This window comes from Piliocolobus tephrosceles, unplaced genomic scaffold (assembly GCF_002776525.5).
Source record: "Piliocolobus tephrosceles isolate RC106 unplaced genomic scaffold, ASM277652v3 unscaffolded_110, whole genome shotgun sequence".
In the NCBI taxonomy this organism is placed as follows: Eukaryota; Metazoa; Chordata; class Mammalia; order Primates; family Cercopithecidae; genus Piliocolobus; species Piliocolobus tephrosceles.
In genome coordinates this window covers 160176-186630 of record NW_022292088.1, presented here as the reverse complement: position 1 = coordinate 186630, position 26455 = coordinate 160176, and the positions used below count along the sequence as shown (strand labels likewise).

The following is a 26455-nucleotide window of genomic DNA, read 5'->3' as shown; positions in this document are numbered from 1 at the left end:
TCCTGTAGTCCCCAGGTACTCAAAAGGCTGAGGCAGGAGAATCACTTGTGAACCTGGGAGGCGGAGCTTGCAGTGAGCAGAGATCGTGCCACTGCACTCCAGCCTAAACAACAGAGTGAGACTCCACCTTGAAAAAAATCAATCTCCATGGGGAGACAGTATATAATGACACACATATGTATATATTTACATAATACCATCAAATGATTAAATAATTATCTCTGATCCCTCCTTCTTGGAAATCTCTTCTCCTTTAAAATCCACAGAAACACTTTTCTCTTTCTTCTGGTCTACCTCTTTGGCTACTTCTATTTATGCTTCTCTGGGTTCCTCTTTCTCTGTGTGTTCCTTTAAAATCAGTATTTCCCAGGACTCTGTTTTTATTCCTTTCCTCACTCTCATATGCTTTCCCTCGTCAGTCTCACCACACTCATCCTTCCTTATCTACCAAGAATACAATGACTCAGCTTATACAAATTTCTACTTGGATTTACCACAAACACCTGAAATTCCACAGATACAAAACCATCTATGATCCTCCCTTCATTTCTCTGCCTTCAATGAATGAATCCTAGATACCCCCAGTGCATCTCACATCTCCTACAGCTCTTTCTAGCAGAGGCTGGTTTCTTTCAGCCAAACCTCCATTCAAGAATTTTGAGATGAGATACCTCCTTGCTCCCCATTGCCATTTACAGACCATTTCTATTTCCCCACCTCCTCTCCTTCAAAACCACTATTTGCCATTTTCTTAAAACTATCTTTACCCCTTCCCTAGTTGTTATCCACTAACATTCTCCAAATCACCCTCTCTCATGCATGAAGACCTTAGCTTCATAGCCTATCTTCCCCATTTCTACTTCTGTCATCATTCTCAGTGGCCTATTTTAATTTGATATACTTCTGTTTCCACATCTGCAAAATGAGAATAATAACTGGATCTATCATAGCATAGTTGTTTAAGGATTAAATAAGTTAATTCACTAACGTGCTTAGAAGAATGCTTGGCACATAGTATGTGCTCAATAAATGCTAGTCACTATCATTATTTAAGTATGGTAGTGCTTCCCAAACTATCTTCCATAGGGAAAAAACAGGTATTACTTTAAAAAATGCTTATGGTCAAATAAGTTTGGGAAGTGCTGGGTTGAACAGAATAAAATAGGTATCCTTACTAGAGGACTTCTTAGAACTTTTAATATGGTAATATGTGAATTTTCATGTTAGTGGGGACAGGGATTAATGGCATGCTATGGTTTGAACATTTGCCCCTCCAAAACACATGCTGAAATTTAATACCCAATGTTAACAGTATCAAGAAGTAGGACCTTTAAGAGATGATTGAGTCATAAGGGCTCTGCCCTCATGAATGGATTAGTCCATTCATGGATTAACGGAATTATGAGCTAATGGACTAATGAGTTATCACAAGAGTGGATTAGTTATCACGAGAGTGAGTCTGTTACAAAAACTAATTTGGTTCTCTTTTGTAAGGCCCCTGACAATGTGATACCCTGTGATGCCTCAGGACTCTTCAGAGTCCCCTCCAACAAGAAGGCCCTCGCCAGATGTAGCCCCTTGACCTTGGACTTCCCAGCCTCCTAGACCGTAAGAAATAAATTTCTTTTATTTATCAATTACCCAGTCTCAGGTGTTTAATAGCAACAGAAGACAGACTAAGAGAGTGTTCTGTGTTTCTCAAACTTATTTATGACCATGGAATCTTTTCCTTCCATCAAACTGTCTAAGAGGCCTGCTGTTTCCAGAAATATACTTTGGAAAGCACCACATAAAATATTAAATGGGCCTAGCACCATAGCTCATGCCTGTAATCCCATCACTTTGGGAGGCCAAGGCAGGAAGATTGCTTGAGAACAGTGTTCAAGACCAGTCTGGGCAACACAGTGAAACCTCATCTCTACAAAAGATACAAAAATTAGCAGGTATGGTGGTGTGTGCCTACGGTCCCAGCTACTCAGGAGGCCGAGGGGGAGGCTCCCTTGAGCCAGGAGGTCAAGGCTGCGGTAAGCCGTGATCTCACCACTGAGTGGTGGATCCCAGCCTGGTGCCCAGGCTGGAGTGCAGCCTGGGCAATCCAAACGTAAAAATAAAAAAATGTATTTTAAGAAATGAAGTAATGTGTTTAACACTTAATGTAGTGTACTAGGCACAGAGTTTAATATGGACTATTAACAGTTACAAAAATTTTCATGAAGGCAAACTACTTTTCATAATTTCTCCAAAATAGTAATAACATGAAAAATGTTCCATGAACAAAAATCTTTTTAAAACATTTTTAAAATAGAGATAAAGCAGTATTTTAAAAGAATTATTTCTGGGATGTGGTATACACAAAGAATAAAAAACAGGCCAGGCGCAGTGGCTCACGCCTGTAATCCCAGCACTTTGGGAGGCCAAGGCAGATCACTTGAGATCAGGAGTTCGAGACCAGCCCGGCCAACATGGTGAAATCCCATCTCTACTACAAATACAAAAATTAGCTGTGCATGGTGGCACACACCTATAATCCTAGCTACTCAGGAGGCTGAGGCAGGAGAATCGCTTGAACCCAGGAGACAGGGGTTCCAGAAGGCCAAGATGGGGCCACTGCACTCCAACCTGGGCAACAGAGTAAGACTCTGTGACAAAAAAAAAAAGGGAATAAAAAACAATTTCTCAATGAGTGCCTGTAAAACCAATGAAATCTGAATAATCTCTGGATAGTAAAACAAACAAACAACAAACAATTCCTCAAACTAACATCAAATGTTATCTGACATGAAGGCCAAATAGCCCACTGAACAACGGCAGTAATATATTCTATTTAATAAAACTATATACTAGAGTTTAACTCTCCCTGAGTTCAACCTCCTACATGGCCAGCAGACAGAATTAAAAGAAAGTATCTGGTTAAAGGAAGAAAACAGTTGTACCTTGCCAGCCGCGGTGGCTCACGCCTGTGATACCAGCACTTTGGGAGGCCGAGGTGGATAGAGCACGAGGTCAGGAGTTCAAGACCAGCCTGGCCAAGATGGTGAAACTCTGTCTCTACTAAAAATACAAAAATTAGCCAGGCACAGTGGCGAGCGCCTGTCATCCCAGCAACTCAGAAGGCTGAGCCAGGAAAATCGCTTGAACCCGGGAGGCAGAGGTTGCAGTGAGCTGAGGTTGCGCCACTGCATTCTAGCCTGGGTGACAGAGCAAGACTCTGTCTCAAAAAAAGAAGAAAGAAAAGAAAAGAAAAAAAGAAAATAGCTGTGCCTCTTACCAACTAATAATGGTTCCCAGATCTTAACATATACCAACAAAGGTCCCAGATCTTTAATTCTAGAAAATCTGTCTAACCTCTCTCATTATTAGATGTAAACAAAGTCAGCATATTTTACCATTCAACATAACAAATAGTCACTAAATGCCAATACTGAGTTGACATTTGTAACTAGTCTATAATGAATCCCACTAAAAAATAAAGGTGCATTTCTTACCAACACGTCTATGACCACACACAGATAGTGACAAAGAACTGAACGAGTAGACGTGAAAATATGTGAGAAAACACAGGTAGTTAAACACAGTGTGCTAAACTTCATTTGAGTTTCTAAGGATTTAAAATAATACATACAATCTTTACATATGAGAGAGATTTATCAATCTCTTCTTTACAGAAAAGGAAAGCATGATGGGACTCATTAACTAACCAATGGTCAAACAGCAAACCTACAGTTGGGGAAAGCTTTAGAAAGCAGGAGGTCTAATTTCTAACCCTGTTCTTCTATCTAGATAGGTAATAAAAAGATGAAGAAAAACAAAGTGTTGCACAGGAAAGGGGGAGGGGGTAGAGAGTCAAGATAATTTTTCTACAGAAAGAAATGTGGGGTCGGGGACAACGGCTCATACCTGTAATCCCAGCACTTTGGGAGGCCAAAGAAGGAGGATCACTTAAGCCTAGGAGTTCAAGACGAGTCTGGGAAACACAGTGGGACCTTGTCCCTCCAAAAAATAAACAAAATTAGCCAGGCTTGGTGGTTCATGCCTATAGAACCAACTACACGGGAGGCTGAGGCAGGAGGATCACTTGAGCCTGGGAGGCAGAGGCTGCAGTGAAACAAAATCATGCCACTGCATTCCAGCATAGGTGACAAAGTGAGACCCTGTCTCAAAAAAAAAAAAAAAGAAAGAAAGAAATTTGCCACACAGACTCAGAGTATATATTACCTCAGTTACTTTTCTTTCTACTTCTGTTCCATCCACATAATACACATCTGTAATGACACGAGTGACAAGTGTGCGTACTTCCCGGATTGTTCTCATGTGACGATGTAAGACATGGCCATGTGGAGGCTGAGGCATATCAAACTCTTCTTCTCCCTATGACAGAAGATACAGAACACGAGCACAGGTCTCACTGCAAGCTGTCAAAATCACAAATCTTATGCTTCATGATGAGAACTGTTCAGAGGTTCCATGAATCTAGTGGGACAGAATCTTCCAACTGTTTTGTTTTATCCACCTATAGATAAGACCAGGGATGGATCAGTTGTATAGCCAGAGGCTAAGAGAAGTTTGTATGAGCATGACCTAAAATGACCTATTTTTGTCTAAATCAAAATCATTACACCTAGTACTTATATCTACAGACATTCAGGTGAACCTTTGACCCCTAAAAGTTCATTATTTTTAAATCATATTTCTTCTAATTCTGATGCTACCTTGCAAATGAGTAAACAAGTTTACATTTAAAGCAACAGCTCTTTAGATAAAAGGAATGCACTCTTTAATCTTTTACATAAAACCAGAATGATGTATCTGTTAATCTCAGTTTATGTGTTTTTCCTGTATTAAAGTGAAAACCACAGTTCATTACCTAAAACAACGTACACTGGGCCAGGCGCGGTGGCTCACGCCTGTAATCCCAGCACTTTGGGAGGCCGAGACGGGCGGATCACGAGGTCAGGAGGTCAAGACCATCCTGACTAACACGGTGAAACCCCGTCTCTACTAAAAATACAAAACTTAGCTGGGCACGGTGGCGGGCGCCTGTAGTCCCAGCTACACAGGAGGCTGAGGCAGGAGAATGGCGTGAACCCGGGAGGCAGAGCTTGCAGTGAGTGGAGATCACGCCACTGCACTCCAGCCTGGGTGACAGAGCAAGACTCCGTCTCAAAAAAAAAAAAAATGTACACTGATCTCTCCTAGAATTAAATATAAAATATTTCATCTATTCCAAAGAACAGATTATGACTAAAGAGTTGAGCTAGTGTCCAGAAATGGAAAAATTAGCAAATTAAGATTTTATATCTAGTTTTACTGCAAGAATAATGTAGGGCTAAATAAGACCCTACATTTTTATGATAACTATATTAAATAATATTACTTAGGGGGACTGAGCTTCTTTCATTCAAAAAACATTAGGCAAATATTTATCAAACAACTTAAGGGTGCCAGGTACTATACTAGACAAATAACTGCTGGAAAATTCAGGACAGGTAAAATTCATTCAACACTTCTGAAAAAATCCAAAGGCATTATTTCTTATTTACAAAAACAAAAAACTAATAACTACTGCTATTCAAAAGAATAACTGAGTTAACTAATACAGTATCCAGCTTCATTATTTCTTGTTCATAATTTTCTATTTACAGACAGCCCGAGTTCATACTTTAGTCAGATCTGGATAATTTTTAAAAGATAACTTCTTAGCAAATTAGATCTTAAAGCCTTATTTACCACCTCTAATCATTAGTTAGTTTGAGACTTTCAGCCTTTATTACCTAGGACCTGCCTGTGGCTAATAAAAAGTGCTAGAATTTCAGTCCTGTATTTCTGAAAAAATACATGTTTTCTAATAACAACTGTATCACATTTTTTCACATCTTTATCCTCCCTCCTACACCCACTGGCTCTGTAATTCTGAAGAGAAAATGCACACTTTTGTCTCTCACCTTATCTCCCCTATGGTAGGCTGATTTTACTTTCTGCATTCAGTATCAAAGTAGCCAAGTCTTTAAAAAGAATTACACATACAAATGCAATAATGGTAATTCTGCATTTTTTTTCCTGACATGTGGTAGTAATTTACCAAAAGCTTTCAGTAATTTATCCGAATAATCCCCACTCCAGTTTCAACGTGGAAACTGGCAGAGGTGAAATATTTGCTAAAATGGAAATATGTAAATTATGTGAATAGTTATAAGTAATATCAAAGGCATGGAATGCTACTCATCCAATTATTCAAAATAGTTCTACATACACAACTCTGTCTAATGAATGGTTACAGCACAGGTCAGTCACACCTCAATCATCAGGGTACCCACGCATGGGAACTATGACAGCCTGAACTTCCTGCCTGCACACACAATCAGACTATTCCCCACCACAGAGAAAGTCTAAAAGGTTTTAGGGCTTTACATATTGCTGAAACGCAGCCAAGAAGCTTCCCTGTATTCTTCCAATTACAACAGCCATATGAATGATCAATGCAAGACAGACACTTAAGCGTGTCTGAGAGAATAAGGAGAAAAGGTAAAGGGGGCAGGTAAAAAGAAAGCTATGCTTACTCTCTTCAAATACTTTTCTGAAAAGAGGTGTCTGTAAAATAAAAAAATTGATGATCTTACCACCATTAAGGGAAGGAAACAAAATGAAAAGGCCACACTTTCCCTTCCACCTGGTTCTATGTCCTTTTTGACATATAAATGAAAATTTCAAGAGTGTCAAAGTAGGCTGCCTATGCTTTTCCACTAGCACTAGCCTATGTCCTATCTATAATGAAGGGGATTTTTAAAAAGCACTGACACTTGGAAAACTTACATACAGCCTTTCTCATTTGCTAACCTCTCTTCAAAAGATGGCACACCAATTTCAATTTCTGTTATTCTATACACCATCTATATATTTTTAGTACGCCAAAATCTGTGTAACATAAAATTTAGCACTGTCTTGAACACAATATTCATATGCCATATGTACCACAGATGTTCAATAAATAAGAACTGTGTATTATGTTTACAAAACAAACAACTTGGACAATCGGAATAAGAGGCACATCAATAACGAAGATTTCCTAAGTAGATCCCAAATGAAGATAATCTACCACAGCAACTGAAAAGACAATTTGACCACTACCATATCTCTGATTATCTGAGGGAGATATGTGCCAAGACCCCCAGTGGATGCCTGAAACTGCAGATAATATCAAACCCTATACACTATGTTTCCTCCTATAGATACAGACCCATAATATTTATAAAACAGGCACAGAAAGAGATTAATAACTAATAATAAGATAAACTATAACAATATACTGTTCACAATTTCATGGACAGATTTGTTCTTACCATAGATTTTAGTAACTTCAGCATATGATTTTTTTCTTTCCTTATTAAGACCTTTTTACCTTTTCACTTAGAGGAAGCACTTTATGACTTCTCTGGCATATTCAGATTGTCGGCATCACTACTCTCAAACTTTGGGGTGAGAGTAAAACAAGGGTTACTTGAGCACAAGCAATGCAATACCATGACAGTTGATCTGATAACCAAGACAGCTACTAAGTCATTAACAGGCAGGGAGCATATATAGCACATGGATACGCTAGAAAAAGAGAGGATTCATATCCCAGCCAGGACTAAGAGGAGCAGCACTTGATTTTATCACATTACACAGAAGAGCACACAATTTGAACCTTATTATTTCTAGAATTTTCCATTTAAAATTTTTGGACTGCAGCTGACCATGGACAACTAAAACCACCAAGAAAAAGAAACCACTGATAAGTGGAGACTACTGTTTACTAGTAACTTCCAAATCTTCTCTGCCATGGATCCCACTCTGCCAGTCAATGAAATGTTGTGAACTTCTATGTATTTGTTAACACATACATTTCTACAACTTCTTTTTATCTACTCAATTTTTTTTTTAAGAGACAAGGTCTCACTATGTTGCCCAGTCTAGTCTCAAACTCCTGGGCTCAAATAATCCTCCCACCTGGGCCTCCAAAAGTGCTGGGATTTCAGGCATGTGCCACCATGCACAGCCACCTACTTAATTTTTACTAGTACCAATACTTCCCCACTCTATTCCCTGGAACCTGGTATTCCTCCAGCCTCACTTTCATCAGCCCCAATCCTTTTCCTCACATTAGCTTCTAGTTTAGCCTCTCTTCTGCAGTTCCCAGTCACCTGGGAACTTTTCCCCATCTCTCTCTCTCTATTCCTGTTACCATTCTTTCTGTTTCATATACTGAAATACACTATTCTTCATGCTGCTTCTTTCCCCTTTACCTTCTACTCTGAATTCCTGAGAACCATGATGAAATAGACTTAAGGGAGAAAAAATCAGATCTGATGGTTAGAAGGGAAGATAAAAAATTATGGAGAAGGAAATGAGTGAATGTAGAAGAGTATTACAGGAGTAAACCCAGGCTGAATCTCTGGCTTTCTCCTCCAGTAAAGACCTACCTAAAAAACTGTAGCAATACTACATTTTCCCTAAAAGACTATCTAATGGCTATAGCTACCCACAATTTCACTACCATGAAAAAGTTGTTCCACTACCATGGAAAAGTTGTTTTTGTCTTTTAACCACTGTTCTGTCCAAAACGTTCAAGAACTGTCATTAAGTAGACATGCCACAACTTAAATTCTCTGAGAATCCTGAAAGTCAAAAACAGGGCCTCTGATGCACCCTAGTATGTTCTCTCACCTGGCTATGGAGTGACTCTGTATCATCCCCAGAAGCACTGACTGGTTTCTCACCACTCCCCCTCTCAGTCTGAACTGTGGCATCTTGCTTTCCACAGTTCTGGTCCACTGTACTGGTCCCCTGCTCACACACATTCTTTATAGTCTGGGTTGCTGCTGAAACAGTTTCTGGGACCCTCAGGGAACACTCCATGGTTTGGATTCCTATGTTATTTTGGCTGGGCCTTTCAATCAAGGCCTTACTAGGATTTTCCTGATTAGTATTCCGTCCTTCTTTCTGGTCTTCTAGCACATCTGTCACCATTGCCTCTCCTTGAGGACTGGATGGCCCTTGTATGACCATCTTCTGGGAAGCAGGAGAAACAGGGTCCTTGACAGGACTAATGGGCTTCATAGGCTGTTGACTTTGCCTGATTGTATGGTCACCCTCCAATTTTTCTTTCTCCTCTTCTCCTTGAGAACTTGGAAAGTGGAGCAAGTTCCCCCTGAAAAGGCAACATATAAAGAAGCCATGTCAATTAAGCAAGTGTATGTGTGAATGTGTGTGTGTGTGTGCACGTGTGTGTGTGTAGTGGCAAGGGGGGAGCCGTATTTTGACAATTTGACAAATGTAAGGAAGGGAGAAATTCAGGTAGTCAAGCATTATCACCTTGGGAGGCCTCTCATTATAATTTCACTCCTGGAAAAAAGATAATGGTAGATTGGAACAATTCCACCATGATGATAAAAGAGTCATAAAATTTCTTCCCATCACTAGCTATGAACTCTGAAACTTGATGCAGGAAAATGAAGTAAACAGAAAGATGTAAACCCATTACTGAAGTCACAGACAATGAAGGGCAACTTAGAGATCTATTTTGAAAAAAGATCTATTAGGTCAAGATGTCTCATCTGGCCTTATGAATGGTTCTAACATTCCTTAACTGACTCCTAACATTCTAGATACTGTTTATCCCCCCTGTCCAATATTTTTAGGACAGAAAATCTGATTTATAAAGGATAAAGTTGTAGGTAGATTCTAGTTTTGTCAGCTATACTGATATATCTACAACTAAACATTTCAGAATGAATTGTTTCTCAAAGACAGTTCTCAAGATACAGCCAATTTCTTTTCAAAAGTCATCCCATTTGGGTATCAGTGATTTGTTCCTTTATTCCACAAGCATTTGCTGAATGTCTCCTACAAACCACATACCATGATTTCTGAAGTGACTAGGAGCTTTCTTAAATATCCCTAACAGGCCAGGCGTGGTGGCTTACGCCTGTAATCCCAGCACTTTGGGAGGCCAAGGTGGGCGGATCACGAGGTCAGGAGATCAAGACCATCCTGGCTAACACAGAGAAACCAAGTCTCTACCGAAAATACAAAAAATTAGCCGGGCGTGGTGGTGGGCACCTGTAGTCCCAGCTACTCAGGAGGCTGAGGCAGAAGAATGGCATGAACCCGTGAGGCAGAGCTTGCAGTGAGCCAAGATCGCACCACTGCACTCCAGCCTGGGTGACAGAGCGAGACTCCCGTCTCAAAAAAAAAAAAAAAAAAAAAAAATCCCTAACAATTCTCCAGAATAAAAACATCCAGGCTAACTCCACGTCAACAGAAATTTGACGTTCATGTCTTATCCATTTTTATATTTAAAACACCTAACTCACAGCTTAATATAAAATAGATGCTTAATACATGTACTTTGAACAGAAGACTGAATGTTCTCTGAATCAATTTATTGTAAAATCTACTCAGATTAAACCAACATAATGCAGTTTTAGGCTCCATTACATGTACAACAGCCAGAATAAAGATAAAAGGAATCCATTCTGAACTGACCAAGCTAAGACCACATCTGGAATATCTGTTTCAGTTCTGGGCATGACAGTTTACAAGGCATAAACGGTAGATAAACCCAGAAGGTAACACGAAGGATGATAAGGGGCCTAGAAACCATGTCATATGTTGATTTAAGTATGTGGCCAGAAAAAGATAGAGCTGGGGCTGTCTCCTATTTGACAGAAGCTCTTATCCTTAGGATCTCAGCTTTCCTAGGTAGATACAGTAAAGGAAGCAGGAAGTGCTCTTCAGGGATTGCTCTGCTCTAGATCTTTAAGGACAAGGAAAAAAGAAGTTTCTGAGGTTTCTATATTGTTTACCTCAGCCTACCAGAACAGGAGCTCAAAGAGGGATTTGGAATAGAGTTCTAGCCAAGAAGAGCTTAGTATATATACATTTGGTTGTTACAGTTTGTGTCCTATCCCTCAGAAACCTCAACTGAATGAAAATATATGGTCCAATGAAGAAGAAGTAAGAACATGACCACCAGGAGACACCTACCATGAGTAGCACTTACCTTTTATGAGGTTTATAAATGTTCACATATGTAAGATATTGAGCACAGCAGATAATCAATATTAGATGTATAAGACAATGCAATTAAAGAGACTCAGTTCACCTTCAGTATCAACTAAATATTCATATTTAAATCTTTAAGACATCTAACATACCAATGGCTGAGCAAGAAGGAAAGGATTCAAAAGCCAGAAGAGCCAGGACTCAATTTTAGGAATTCAATTATTGTTGTTTCCTATCCTAAACAAGCTTATAAATTTTATCTCATGCTACAGACTAAATGTCTATGTCCTCTTCACCCCAAGACTCATATATTAAATCCTAAACCCCAAGGTGATGGTATTAAGAGGCAGAGCCCTCATGAATAGTGTTAGTGCCCTTATAAAAGAGACCTCAGAGAGCTCTCTTGCCCCCAGCTGCCATGTGAGAACAGCTGTCTATGAACCAGGAAGCAGGCCCTCACCAGACACCAAATCTGCCACTGATTTGATCAAAACTTCTCAGCCTCCAGAAATGAGAGAAATAAATTCTTTTGTTTATAAGCTATCTAGCCTATGGCAGTTTGTTGTAGCAGCCCAAAGAGACTAAGACACCTCAGAAGCTATTTATTCAGGTTAGAACATCTGAATGGAATTTTACTTCTACAGCAATCCAATAAATTCTAAGAAGTGCCATACCTCTGTCCCTCTCCATTAGTTCTAGCTATGCAATTCTACTCTGGTCACTATATGCCAGACTTAGAAACTGATGCTAAGAAAGTAAATTTTAGGCTGGGCACAGTGGCTCACGCCAGTAATCCCAGCACTTTGGGAAGCCAAGACAGGTGGATCACCTGAGGTGAGGAGTTCGAGACCTGCCTGGCCAACATGGCAAAACCCCATCTCTACTAAAAATTAGCCAGGCATGGTGGCGCACACCTGTAGTCCCAGCTACTTGGGGGGCTGAGGCAGAAGAATCCCTTGAACCTGGGAGGTGGAGGTCGCAGTGAGCCAAGATCGCCCTACTGCACTTCCAGCCTGGATGACAGACCAAGACTCCATTTCAAAAAAAAATTAATCCAAATTGAAATAGGAAAGAATACATCTCCATATTTAACAAATGTCTAACTATTCTATTCTGAGTGTAGCTGTGTTTATGAGGCATCTGGAATCAAATACAGCTAGATTCCCAGGTCTCTGCTCCACCAAGGTTAAACAGTATCACCAACATCTTGGCACCTCTATTTTAAAATGCTTTAATAAAAAAGCAAGGCAATTCAATGACATCAATAAATTCAGTAATAGATGGGTCATTACTACACCACTTTTAAAATCACATGATTTCAGATCATCTGATTCCCAAGAATATCAACAAGCTCACACTTACTCAGAATGCCCATTTAAAGCATTGACATATTTATTTTAAATATTTCTTTCAATAATGAACATAGAAATTTAGAAATTACACTACCTATTACTTTTTTTTTTTTTTTGAGACAGAGTCTTGCTCTGTCGCCCAGGCTGTAGTGCAGTGGCACCATCTTGGCTCACTGCAACCTCCACCTCCAGGATTCAAGTGATTCTCATGCCTCAGCCTCCAGAGTAGCTGGGACTATAAGTACGGACCACCCCACCTGGCTAATTTTTGTATTTTCAGGAGAGACGGGTTTTTACCATGTTGGCCAGGCTGGTCACTAATTCCTGGCCTCAAGTGATCACCTCTCCTCATCCTCCCAAAGTGCTGGGATGACAGGCGTAAGCCACCCCATCCAGTCTTTTTTTTTTTTTTTTTTTTTTAAAGACAGAGTCTGGCTTTGTCTCCCAGGCTAGAGTGCAGTAGCACACTCTTGGCTCACTATAACCTCCACCTCCTAGGCTCAAGTCATCCTCCCACCTCAGCATCCCAAGTAGCTGGGACTACAGGGATGTACCACTAAACCTGGCTAATTTTGTACTTTTGTAGAGACGAAGTTTCCCCATGATGCCCAGGCTGGTCTCCAACTCTGGAGCTCAGGCCATCCACCCATCTCGGTCTATCAAAGTGCCACCGTGCCTGGCTAAATCATGCTACTTATATCACTATTAGTGATATACCTACTGACAAAACATTATCACATTGTCTAATTAGAAAATCACTGAATTTTAGAGGTGAAAGATACTCATTTCATAATGAAAATACAGGTTCTTTTCCATTGCCATTACTTATTTCTCTACACTAAATATAAGAATCATATATTCCATACAAGATACTCTTTTTTTTTTAAGACACGGTCTCACTCTGTTGCCCAGGCTAATGTGCAGTGGCGAGACCACAGCTCACTGCAGCCTTGACCTCCCAGGTTCAACCGATCATCCCACTTCAGTCTTCTAAGTAGCTGGGACCACAAGTGCATGCCACCACATCTGGCTTTTTTTTTTTCTTTTTTTTCTTGGTAGAAACAGGGTCTCACTATGTCACCCAGGCTCATCTCGAACTCCTGGGGCCTCAAGTAATCCTCATGCTTTGACCTCCAAGTGCTGGGATTACAGGGGTGAGCCACCACGGCTGGCCACCTCCTTAATTATTTAAATAGAGAAAAAGGGCCTGTAACTCAAAACTTTTTTCGTGCCTCAGAACTGTTCTAAGAGATTATGGGATAAATTATGGGGCTAAGCACAGTGGCTCGTATCTGTAATTCTAGCACATTGGGAAGAGGAGGCAGGAGAATCACTTGAGCCCAGGAGTTTGAGACCAGCCTGGGCAACATACTGAGACCTTGTCTCTACAGAAAGTTAAAAAAAAAAAAAAAAAAAAAATTAGCCAGACGTGGCAGCACATGCCTGCAGTCCTAGCTACTCAGGGGGTTGAGGCAGGAGGATTGCTTGAGCAAAATTGCTTGCACAAAAGTTAGTTTGAGGCTGCTGTGAGCTACTACTGCACCACTGCACTTCAGTCTGGGTGACAGAGTGAGATCTTGTCTCTAAAAAGAAAAAGAAATTATGGAAAAATTAATTCCATCAAGTCTGAAAAACTTTAAATTTGGGATGTTAAACATCTCATATTTTGCTCTGTGGGAAACTAAGGAGAAATAAAAAGTCTGTTGAAAGTAAACATGATTTCCAAAATAAGAAAAACTAATCTAAGAAATGCAGAATTACATCAATTATTTTCATAGGCAGGGCACAGCGGCTTACACTTATATTCCTCACACTTCTGGATGCCAAGGTGGGAGGACTGCTTGATCCCAGGAGTGTGAAACCAGACTGGACAACACAGTGAGAAGCCATGCAAGGGTGCATGCAAGAAGGTGGAAAGGGGGCCAAACAGACCCTTCAGTCTTTTATAATTAACCCATGCTCACCGTAACAGCCTTAATGCATTCCTATGGGCAGTGCCCCCAGGGCCTAATTACCTCTTTTTAGTGTGTGTGTGGTCAACTTCTGTAGCTTTATACCAATACCACTAATTACCTCTCAAAACTGTTGCACTAGGGGTTAAGCTTCCAACACATGCCACATTTAAACCATAGCACGCTACATATTAGGATTTGGGCACCAACCCTTTTGTGAACCAATGGAGCCCAAAAGATTCTATAAAAATAATGCTTACCTGATGGGTGCAGTGGGGGGATCCTCACTTCCAGCCTCATTCTCTTGCCTGGCTTCACAGATACAGCTAAACACAGACATGGTCTTCTGGGGACTAAGACAATATATTAAAGCAATATATTGTTAGTTTTGAAAAGAAAAGTACTTTTGGAGAGTATCCTTTTATGCACAGAGGAAATAAAATGCTTTCTCTGCATATCAAACTCCAAATCACCTTACACCAAAATGCAAATTCTCCATATTTGTTTTGAATTAGCATAATTTAAAATTCTCAAGGAAGATTTACTGGAAATAAGGCAGACAGAGAACTGTATTAAATACCATAAAGATGTAATCAGCAAAATCCAGAATGTAGAAAATTATACAACAATCTGTACCTTCAACAAATAATTTGCAAGCAAGAGGCAAAAAAAAAAAAAAAAAGACTGGAGGGGTACTCTATGTTTTAAAAGACTTAAAGAGACACAATCAAATGCAGTATGTGGACCTTATTTAGATCTTGAGTCAAACTGTAAAACACCGTTTATGAGACAATCAGAGAAATCTGAACATTGAATATTTTATTATATTAAGGAACCACTGTCAACTTTTTAAAGTATGATAATAGTAATATGGTTAAGTGTTAAAATAAGAATCCTTATCTTTTGCAGACAGCACTGAAGTATTTCAGATAAAATTATATAATGCTGAAATTATCTTCAAAATAATTCAGTAGGGAGGGGGGTGATGGAAATATAAATGAATCAAGACTGGCCATAAGAAATTTTTGCAACTGGATGATGAATACACAGCAGTTCATTATACTACTCTCTCTACTTTCGTATATGCTTGAAACCTTCTATAGTAAAATAGAGAAAAAGAAATAAAATGAGAAATAAGGTGATAGCAAGTAATCTGAACAGCGTACAGTTACTAACAACACTTAAAAGCTTCACGTAGGCTGGGCATGGGGGCTTATACCTGTAATCCTACCACTTTGGGAGGCTGAGCCAGGCAGATCACTTGAGCTTCTGGAGTTAGAGACTAGCCTGGGCAACATGACGAAACCCCATCTCTATTAAAAATACAAAAATTAGCCAGCTTGGTGGCAGGTGCCTGTAGTCCCAGCTCCTTGAGGGGTTGACGCAGATCGCTTGAGCCTGGGAGGTCAAGGCTGCAGTGAACTGTGATCGCATCACTGCACTGCAGCCTGGTTGACAAAGTGAGACCCTGTCTCAAACAAACAAACAAAAAAGCTCCATCTAAATGCAGATGAACCAAGGACCACTTCCAATATTGTGACAGAGCTTACTTCAGATGATCTGTTAGAGTGAACCCAACGGCAAATAAGTCAAAATTTTTTAAAATTCAGATTCTTATCTAGAAAATTTTCTTCACAACAACATCAAAAAATTCATCTCATTCTAAGATCCACCATTCCAACCCTCTGCTCAAAGTTTTTCCTTATTTTCTCCTCTCTACTTCCTACCCTGAGGGTTCTAGAAGCTTTAGCAACATACTCTGTTCCCTCTGAATACGCGTTATGTACAGACTAATAACAACTTATTCCTGGCCAAAAATTCTGTTAAAGCCAAATGGACCAGATACACACTCCACTTTCTTCAGCTTCTAAGACTGCATATCATTAAAGGTTCTTCAAATGAAAAAGGACTCTAAGGTACTTACCTTTCAGATTAAATATACAATAGCTCAGAGAGGAACTAATCTCTCTAAGACATAGCTAAGAACAGATCAAAAGACTTTGAAAAAGGTCAGAAACTCACAAGTGAGGAGTTACATTTATTCCACAGGCCTCTTTTATTTGATATTTTATTTTTAAAAATCCAGATTTCTTTTTAAAAACAATGATGTGGCAACAATAAGTTTGCAGTCTCGCGTGACAACTACTGGCTGGAGTTCAGTGGGGCACACCCTTTCACATGGACCATACATTCAGTTTGCCATTGTCCTCAACACTCTGTCTTGTACCAGCCACTTTAGTCATTTACAGTACCCGCCTAGCCTCTAATTTAAGAATTCTTGCCGGGCGCGGTGGCTCAAGCCTGTAATCCCAGCACTTTGGGAGGCCGAGACGGGTGGATCACGAGGTCAGGAGATCGAGACCATCCTGGCTAACACGGTGAAACCCCGACTCTACTAAAAAAAATACAAAAAACTAGTCGGGCGAGGTGGCGGGCGCCTGTAGTCCCAGCTACCCGGAGGCTGAGGCAGGAGAATGGTGTGAACCCGGGAGGCAGAGCTTGCAGTGAGCTGAGATCCGGCCACTGCACTCCAGCCCAGGCGACAGAGCGAGACTCCGTCTCAAAAAAAAAAAAGAATTCTTGGTGGGGCATGGTGGCTCACATCTGTAATCCTAGCACTTTGGGAAGTTAAGGCAGGCAGATCACTTGAGCCCAGGAGTTCAAGACCAGCCTGGGCAACATAGTGAAATCCCCATCTCTACAAAAATACAAAAATTAGCCAGATGAGGTGGTGCATGCCTGTAGCCCCAGCTACTCAGGTGGCTGAGGCAGGAGGATCGCTGGAGCTCAGGATGTTGAGGTTGCAGTGAGTCATGATCGCATCACTGTCCTCTAGCCTGGGCAACACAGCAAGATTCTGTCTCAAAAAAGAAAATAAAAAAAGAATTCTTAGGCCGGGTGCGGTGGCTCAAGCCTGTAATCCCAGCACTTTGGGGAGGCCGAGACGGGCGGATCATGAGGTCAGGAGATCGAGACCATCCTGGCTAACACGGTGAAACCCCGTCTCTACTAAAAAATACAAAAATCTAGCCGGGCGAGGTGGCGGGCGCCTGTAGTCCCAGCTACTCCGGAGGCTGAGGCAGGAGAATGGCGGGAACCCGGGAGGCGGAGCTTGCAGTGAGCTGAGATCCCGCCACTGCACTCCAGCCCCGGCCACAGAGCGAGACTCTGTCTCAAAAAAAAAAAAAAAAAAAGAATTCTTGCCTATATTTCACCAACTGCTGTTAGTGTTTTCATGCTTGATGACATCCAGACACAAATGAAACAATTGTACTCTCACAGCCACCAGATGGCAAAGCTTACCAACCAAAACCTCAGTATGGGGTCATACTCGTCCTCAAAGCATTACAACATTCATGACAAAGCAAAAATAACAGCTCAACATAGTAGTTAATTTGGCAGGCAGAAGAGAAAATGACCTGAGGCTGCAGCTGAGTATGCGATTGCAGAAGGAACAAGGTCTGTAGCTATCTCGTTAATCCTTCTTTTTCTCATCAATTGGAACAACAATCCTGAGATTGTGGAGACTATTGTCTCAGCAACAGAAAAAAGTGGGGAGAGGAACTCTCACATGAACAAAAGAAAAGATATTTCAATTATCTTAGTTCTAGGTGTAAAAAAAAGCTTCACTGTACTTAAAAAAGTATTAATTAAAAAGTCTATGATCCCTTCAAAACATTGCTAAAACCTTTATGGAAGAGGCTCATTTTAACTTTCTTATTTTAACTTTTTCCCTTTGTTGATAAACCATCTACCCTCATTAACAGTAGCTGCGTATTAAACTCTAAATAGCATCCAGCTTTGGTTACCTGGCAACAGACTCAGCAACAGCAGTAGATCCATTTTTTCTTTCACCAGTTGCAGGCTCTGCATAAAAAAAAAAACCAAGGAGAGAAAGGAAAGAGAAACAGAATTTAGTTAGTATCACACCTAAAACCTTCACTCTGCTCTACTAGTATTCGCAACAAATAACAAAAAGAAATAAAAATAAGTAAAACTAGTAGGTGTAAACAAACAAACATTTCTTGTAATTTTGTTTATTTATTTTTTTGAGACAGTCTCGCTCTATCGCCCAAGCTGGAGTGCAGTGGCATGATCTCAGTTCACTGCAACCTCCGCCTCCCAGGTTCAAGCAGTTCTAGTGCCTCAGCCTCCCGAGTAGCTGGGACTACAGGCATGTGTCACCACGTCCAGCTAATTTTTTGTATTTTTTAGCAAAGACAGGGTTTTGCCATGTTTCCCAGGCTGGTCTCGAACTCCTGAAATCAAGTGATCTGCCAGATTCCTTGTTTTTTGCTTGTTTTAAGACGGAGTCTCACTCTGTCACCCAGGCTATAGTGCAGGCCAGATTTCTTGTAATTTAATGGTACAGGTTTTTCTCACTTCCACCAATCACTTTTCTTTCAAACTTCCTGTAAAAGACTAATAAGTTTGGCAAGAAATACAATATAATGAATACCTTTTCTTTTCTTTTTTTTTGGAGACAGGGTCTCACTCTGTTGCCCAAGCTAGAGTGCAGTGGTATAATCTTGACTTGCTGCAACCTGTGTCTCCTGGGTTCAAGCGATTCTCGTGCCTCACCCTCCCGAGTAGCTGGGATCACAGGCATGCACCACCACACCCAGTTAATTTTTGTATTTTTAGTAGAGATAGGGTTTCACCATGTTGACCAGGCTGGTCTCAAACCTCCAACCTCAGGTGATCCACCTGCCTCAGGTTCCCAAAGTGCTGGGATTACACATATGCACTACCACACCCAGCCCTTAGCAGTAACATTCTTTTTTTTTTTTTTTTTTTTTGAGACACAGTCTCACTCTCTCTCTCAGGCTGGAGTGCAGTGGCGGGATCTTGGCTCACTGCAATCTCCGCCTCTTGGATTCAAGAGATTCTGCTGCCTTAGCCTCCCGAGTAGCTGGGATTACAGGTGCCCACCACCATGCCTGGCTAATTTTTATATTTTTAGTAGAGATGGGGTTTCACCATCTTGACCAGGCTGGTCTCAAACTCCTGACCTCACGTGATCCACCCGCCTCGGCCTCCCAAAGTGCTGGGATTACAGGCATGAGCCACCACGCCTGGCCAGCAGTAACATTCTTAAATGAAAATTAAACTTCTGAATCCCAATTCATCTCTGCCCATATAAGAAGTTAAAAAATGATGTAATAATACAAAATTAAAAACCAAAAAAATTTTTTTAAATTTATATATTAAAAACAAATTAAAAATGAAAGAACTTAATAAACTATGTAGAAAATATTTTAGGTTGATGAACTAATTTTAAATAGTTTTTAGAGCACCCACAAATAGAAGGTACCCAAGTTCTTCCCAAAGTGCTTTAGGACAGATACTTGAAAAATAAAGGGTGGCCAGGCACGGTGGCTCATGCATGTAACCCCAATACTTTGAGAGGCCAAGGCAGGAGGATTGCTTGAGTCCAGGAGTTCAACACCAGGCTGGCTAACATGGCGAAATCCCGCCTCTACAATAAATACAAAAATGAACCAGACATGGGTGGCGGCATGCTCATAGTCCCAGCTACTCGGGGGGCTAAGGTGGGAGGGTCGCTTGAGCCTGGGAGATGGAGGCTGCAGTGAGCCGAGATCACCCCACTGCACTCCAGCCTGGGTGACAGAGAGAAGCCCTGTCTCAAAAAAAAAAAAAAAAAAGAAACCAAACTGACATTTTCAAGAATATGCAGCAACAAATTAAAGGTCATACTGAAAAGAATCCCATATTCTTACAACAACGTCACTAATTTCAAGGGATTAAAATGTGTTCATTTAAAATTTATACCAGCCTTAGAGAAAACAACCCTTAAATGTTTTTAAAATATTTATAAAATATTCATGACCCAACATAATCTAAACAGTCATCGGGGAGGCAGCTGAAGTTCAGTTGGAGCCCTGGCTCTAAAATAGAAATCTGGCTCACACCCTGGCTACTGCACTTAATAGTCCAACCTAGGAGTAAACTACTTTGTCATTTTGAGTCTCAGTTTCCTCCTCTGTAAGATAAAAACACGACAAACCTCAAAAGTTTGTTGTGAGGATGAAATGATGTAAGTAACACTGAATATAGTCCTTGATACTATGCTCCTGGTATTAGGAAAGGTAGTAAAATTTACTGATAACAATCATCCTTAACACTTAGCTAGTTATAATTTCAGATCCAAAGGTAAACTAAGATTTAAGGCTATCAATACTCTCTCTTTACAAACCCTTTTTAAAATTTTTATTTTTTTTGAGATGAGATCTCACTATGTTGCCCAGGCTGGTCTTGTACTTCTGGGTTTAAGCACACCTCCCACCTCAGCCTCTGGCATTGCTGGGATTATAGGAACGCACGAACCACCATGCCTGACAATAAGCTCTTATTTATTCCAGAGATGATGATAGTAAGAATGGAACCATGTAATACTTTAACTTAGTCTACTGAGTTGCTAAGATTCAAATCAGTAAGTACCACAACATTTAAGATTTGGAATCAGACTTCCTGGATTTGTGTCCAGCCTACTCCATCTACTAGCTATGTCTTGCGAAGGTGCTCAACCGTCCTGTGCCTCAGTTTCCTCATCTGTAAAAGGAGGATAATAGGATCTAGTTCATAGGCTTGTTATAAGATTTAATGAGCTATACATATGAAGTGCCTGGCATACAGTAAGAGCTAAAAATGTATTAGCTAAAATTACCTTTCTCTGGTCTCAAGGAAGGAGAAGTCCTGCTTATCCAACCTATTCTGTGTAGTCTTCAATAGCCTCCCTTCCCAACTTCTTCAGGGCCTTAATTAATCAACTGTTTCCCCCAATTCCCTTGTCTTTAATCTGTGCCTCCCTCTTTTGGGTTCTTCCTTAACCCATTTATGCTGGAGGTTGCAAATTTTTTTTGGTGAAAAATCAGACTTTGGCGATGACATTGAGCAGTAAGATATAAATAACTCCCACAAGCTTAGCGTTCCAATAGTGGAACATTAGGCATAAGTGGGTTAAAATCTATGAACCTGCTCAGGCCTCTCCTAGCCTAAAAATAACAAATCTTCTCTCAACCCTGCATTTCCCTCTAACTCACCATATTTTCTCTTCTTCTCTCACATAAACTTCTCAAAAGCAGACAGTACATGTGCAGCCTCATCTCCTCTTCCTCATCCTTCCTCAATTACTTTCAGTATAGCTCCCACCCCAACTGCTATACTGAAATGGCTCTTGCTAGAGTCACCAAATGGATCCTAATTCCCAAAGTCAAAGTATATTTTCAGACACATCTTAGTAAACTTGCTCCTGTGCCTGACATTATCTTCTTGTAATTCTCCTCTCCATAGGCTTCCACGGCTTCATACACCCTCCTAGTTCTCCTTCTCTCTGAACGTTCCTTTATAATCTCATTTATGAGATTTCTTCCTCTTCTAATCCTCCTTAAACAGCTTTTACAAACTACCTGAAATGAAAAAATTAATAAGCCTCAGAGTTAGGTCTGACTCAAATTCCAACTCTACCTAGCACCAATTATTGTGACCTTAGACATGGAACTTAAAAACTTCTCTTACTCTGTTTTCTCATCAATAAAATGAAAATGCAGATACCTACTTGGGAGTACTGTTATGGAAATGAGATGATACAGCATATGTGAAGAGTCATTCTCTATTTTTTCCTCCCCCTTACTTCCATATTCGCCTGGAGCCAGGGTTCTGCCTACTCACCCCTCAAATTCATCCCTCATCTCCAGTCACTACCAATGACCTCGCTTGCTGGTTAAAGACTGGGTAGAATTTACCAGGCAGGAGAACAGAATATGGAAAATGAAAGGAAAGGAACCATCATGCACAAAGGCACAAGGTTTTGAAAGACTCAGCTGACGCTTCTTTTAAAGGCAAATCTGATCATATTACTCCCTTGCCTAAAATTCTTCGACTTCTCAGCATGATGTAAAAAGCCTTTCAGCATCTGGTCCCTACTTTGCATCCCTCCCTTGTATCTTCTTTTTATTCTAGCCCTACCAAACAACTTCTAATTCATGTGAGAAAGCATCAACATTAATCTGCAATGTGAATCCACAGTCCTAAAGTTTTCTACCCTATTCTGAAGTCTTTCTGAATAGGGAAACCAATTACACAGAAACAGACTTAATAGAAACAAGCTATAAGATGGAGATTATAAAAGAGTATCTTTAGCAACATGACAGGCTGACCAAAAGCAAAGAATTAAATCTATGGGTGTAAGACTTTACGAATACATTTATAAATATAAAAGTTTCAATTATTATAACTAGATTATAATCAATACTCCCCATATGATCTGCAGTTACTAATTACCCAAGATTAACATAAAACTTACTTTCCAGGTTGAACTGCAAAGACTCTTCACTCGCCTCAGTCTCAGGACTAACCAGTTTCATTCTTAGACATAATTTATCATCCATGTCTGGGGCAGCCCCAGAATCCCCTTTTTCACTCCCAAGTATGGGATCATGGGTCTCCACCATGCTTTCAGACATGACATCACTGGCTGCTATGGTGCTTTCTGGATAGTTGCTAATACCTGAAAGAAGGGAGGCAGGGAGGAAGAAAAAAAGAACACTAAAATACAAACACAAAAAACAGCAATTCAAGGCCATCAATTTGCCTGTTTGGCTCCACAGCTCTGCAGGATTGAAGGAGGTTCCTAGGATAGATTCCTGTCATAAGTATCAACAACTACGAACTAGTATTGACACCTGGTCTTAAGAGGAGCAACAGGATTCAGTTCCACTTCTGCATCTGGACAAAGGATGCTGCATGAGCCCTCAGCCAACCCACATCTGCCAGCATCAGGCATAGGTAGCAGGAGACTCCAGACGGCATGATTGTTACCTCCCAGCACTGACTAGAGAAAACAAATAGGTTAATGTAGAAGGCTACTGGCTGCTTCAGGGAAGGAGGATCTAAGTTTTCTTGCCCTGTCAAGCAGCAGACTGATTAATTAGCCAAGGTATTGAATAAATAGTACTTCTACCCTACTTCCTGTTCCTTCCTTATAAAACAGCTTTATCGCTACTTAGCAGTCAGATTCTACTGCTTTGCAATAAGAGAAAATCCTTTTAAGTATTCTCTTTCTTTCTTATTTCCCTCCACCCTTTCTTTCCTTCCTCTCTTTACCCCTTATCTCCTAGTAGTAAAATCACAGAACCAGACTTCATAACCCTATTCTCCCTAAAACAAAAATCAACCTTACCAGCCAGGCCCAACTCCTCAGATCTAAAGTATCACTTGTGTAAAAAATGGTATCTCAGAAATTCTGCCTTAAACATTATTACTTTGTATTCACTCACCAATAGGAGTACTGTGTCTCTTGGGCTCCAATTTTAGGTGCCCAATAAGAGGTGGGGTTGCACCAGTCAATGGTGGGATGATATCACCTTCTTTAGGCAAAGTGAAATGAAATGGTGTTTCTGAAAAAAAAAAAAAGAAAAAAGAAAGAAAAAATGATTTAAAAAAAAAAAACCAGAAGTATAAAATAAGCAAAAATAATGAGACCTGCAAGAAATATTTCAATTACTCTTTTCCTTTGCTCCCAAATTCTGTCTCATTCCCACCACCCTCACCAGGCCTCCTGACCAGCTCCCTTCTATTGTCTCTGCTCTCTTCACAGTCAACAACTATAGTACTGACACAAAGTAGACAACTAGAGGACAGGCAAATAAGGAAAGCCCAAAGTCTGCAAGACCTGAGGAACCTGGAGTCAAAAGGAACACAAACATCTGAGCTCCAAGACAGTACATCAGGGGATATTCAGCAATACAAATTTGGACAGTTTCAAATCAGAACAACATAATTTTGTGCAATGCTAACCTAAGGAGTTTGTTTATAAGCCTTAATGGTCTGTAGGATTCTCCAAAGCAAAGTCAGAAATTAATACTTACAATGTACAATCTAATCAAAGAGATGACAGAGGATCTCACAGGTTAAAGGACTTCAAGATACTGACTGGTTCTACCATAGAAATCTAAGGGTTTCATGGTTCAGCGGTACTGACCAGCATGTGCTCTAGGCCTAAGTGTAATGTTCATACCTAAATCTCTGCACAACAGTAAATCCCTCATATATATGCATCACCAGTGTACACATTTTAGTTATTAAATTATTATAAATAGAAAATATTTGTCAAGACATAAAGCTACTTTCTACCTAGGTCTCAGTTCCAAATTTTTGCTAATCAGAACTAGAAAACTGTCAAAAAATCACATTTTCTAAATTCCTAATTTCTCTCTTTTAATAAAATGATACATTTGGGAGAAAGTAAGAATTGCGCCAGACTGCCCTCTTAAAACTAATGAAAATTTCTTCTTACTTTCCTGGGATGGCTCAAATTAACTATAATCTGGCATACTCAGACACTACTACTTATGAAAGTAGTTTGTTTCTTTCATCTTTTTCCACTCCTATCTTTAATAGCAAGCACCATGATAATTTTTTCCTTTAAAACAAAACAAAACAAAAATCTCTTACATCTACATGTAAGAGAAAATGAATTAGTAATCTGAGGAGATAAAAAGAGAAAAAGAAATGGTCTTTAGAAATAAAGGATTAAAGTACATATGTTCAGCTAAAGAAACTGTAAAGAGGTGCCAGGTACCATGGCTCACACCTGTAATCCCAGCACTTTGGGAGGCCAAGGCAGATGGATCACTTGAGGTCAGGAGTTCGAGACCAGCCTGGCCAAAATAAGGAAACCCTGTCTCCACTAAAAATACAAAAATTAGTTGGGCGTAGTGGCTGGTGCCTGTAATCCCAGTTACTCGGGAGGCTGAGGCAGGAGAATCGCTTGAACCTGGGAGGCAGAGGTTGCAGTAAGCCAAGATGGTGCCACCGCACTACAGCCTGGATGACAGAGTGAGACCCTGCCTCAAAACAAAAACAAAAACAAAAAACCTGTAAACAGTATGAATGAAGAATCTCAACATTACATCTAACTGGCAAAGACATCCACCATAGTTACAGAAAAAAGAGAAATGGGTCAGGTAGATAAGCATTCATTCTGCGGTAGCCTCTTATAAAGCAAGTTGTTCTAATAAAGAACTTAGAAGAGATACAGAAACTTAAAAAACACCTTGCAAAGCCTCATACATTCTAGACTTCTGAAAATGTGCATGAAATCTTTAAGCAGACCTTTCTATGTGACATATTATATTATGCAAATACAATATGCAAGCTTTAATTGCTGAAAATATATCCCTGTAACAAGGTTTCCTTTGCACAGTATTACATAAAACTTATGAAAAGTAATTTTAGCACCATTTATCTAACTGCATTACTATAACCTAATGGAAAATTGAGACTTTTACAGGCCCTAGGGACAGCACTGCCACTACTCTCCTCAGGTCTCCAATGCCTCATTCCTGGGTTATTACCATAGCCTATCAATCACTTCCTCCGCCTAAAGTCTCCCACTCTCCCTAATCCCCATTCTCTCTGCACACTGTAACCAAAGCAGCCTTCCTAGAAAACATGGCTTTGTTAGCTCCTGGTCAAAAAACTCCAAGGTTTTCACTAGGAAACAAATTCCTAACTCTACAGTCAGCATTCAACTAACTAGTAGCAGCCTATATCTCCAGTTTTTCTTTCATTATTCACGTTCATAAAGCTTCTATTCAATGTCCTCCAAACATTTCCCATTTCTATGCTTTTGTTCCCTCATCTGGAAAACACCACCAATCTACTCAAATTATTGCCAAATCCTTAAAACTACATTTGCTGGCATATTTTATCCTTTTAGATTTATGGAATTTTCCACATATTCTATTATTTCGCTAACATTTAGCATTTCTACATTATTTAAATTATCAAATCCCTTCTTGTTTTTCCGGATAATCATGGGCTATCGTGTTGTATGTCAGCATACTAAACAATGAAGAAGGATACAAATGAGGAAACAAAAGGAAACTCAATACTAATTTTGAAACCACCTGAGTGGGAGTATGTCCTTTAAGGACTTTAGAGAATAACTCCAAAGCAATATTTTAAACTCTAAATGTTAAGAAGGTCTCTCCTAACTTTGTTACAGTTTTCAACCCATTTTTCTTCTTTGTTCTTAAAAGAACTGGTTACGTCTAAGAATTGATTAAAAGCCATCTAGTTAAA

The 26455-nt window shown here is 40.0% G+C and overlaps 1 protein-coding gene across 5 annotated transcripts in view; it reads right to left on the bottom strand.

Moving 5' to 3' along the window:
- LOC111529171 (TP53-binding protein 1) overlaps positions 1-26455 on the bottom strand; it is a 91234-nt gene that overhangs the window by 20514 nt on the left and 44265 nt on the right. For 4 of the 5 annotated variants that reach the window (XR_002727334.1, XM_023196037.1, XM_023196036.1 and 1 more), the window contains 6 exons: positions 23647-23766; positions 22674-22877; positions 18157-18214; positions 14608-14700; positions 8704-9187; positions 4216-4368 (listed from right to left, as the gene is read on the bottom strand). Coding sequence is in view for 4 of the 5 variants with exons in the window: in XM_023196037.1 (XP_023051805.1) it covers positions 4216-4368; positions 8704-9187; positions 14608-14700; positions 18157-18214; positions 22674-22877; positions 23647-23766 (1112 nt within the window). In the remaining variant the exon portion in view is untranslated. Of the gene's footprint in view, positions 1-4215; positions 4369-8703; positions 9188-14607; positions 14701-18156; positions 18215-22673; positions 22878-23052; positions 23202-23646; positions 23767-26455 lie in introns of all 5 variants that reach the window. The other variant, XM_023196040.2, reaches the window with a different exon arrangement.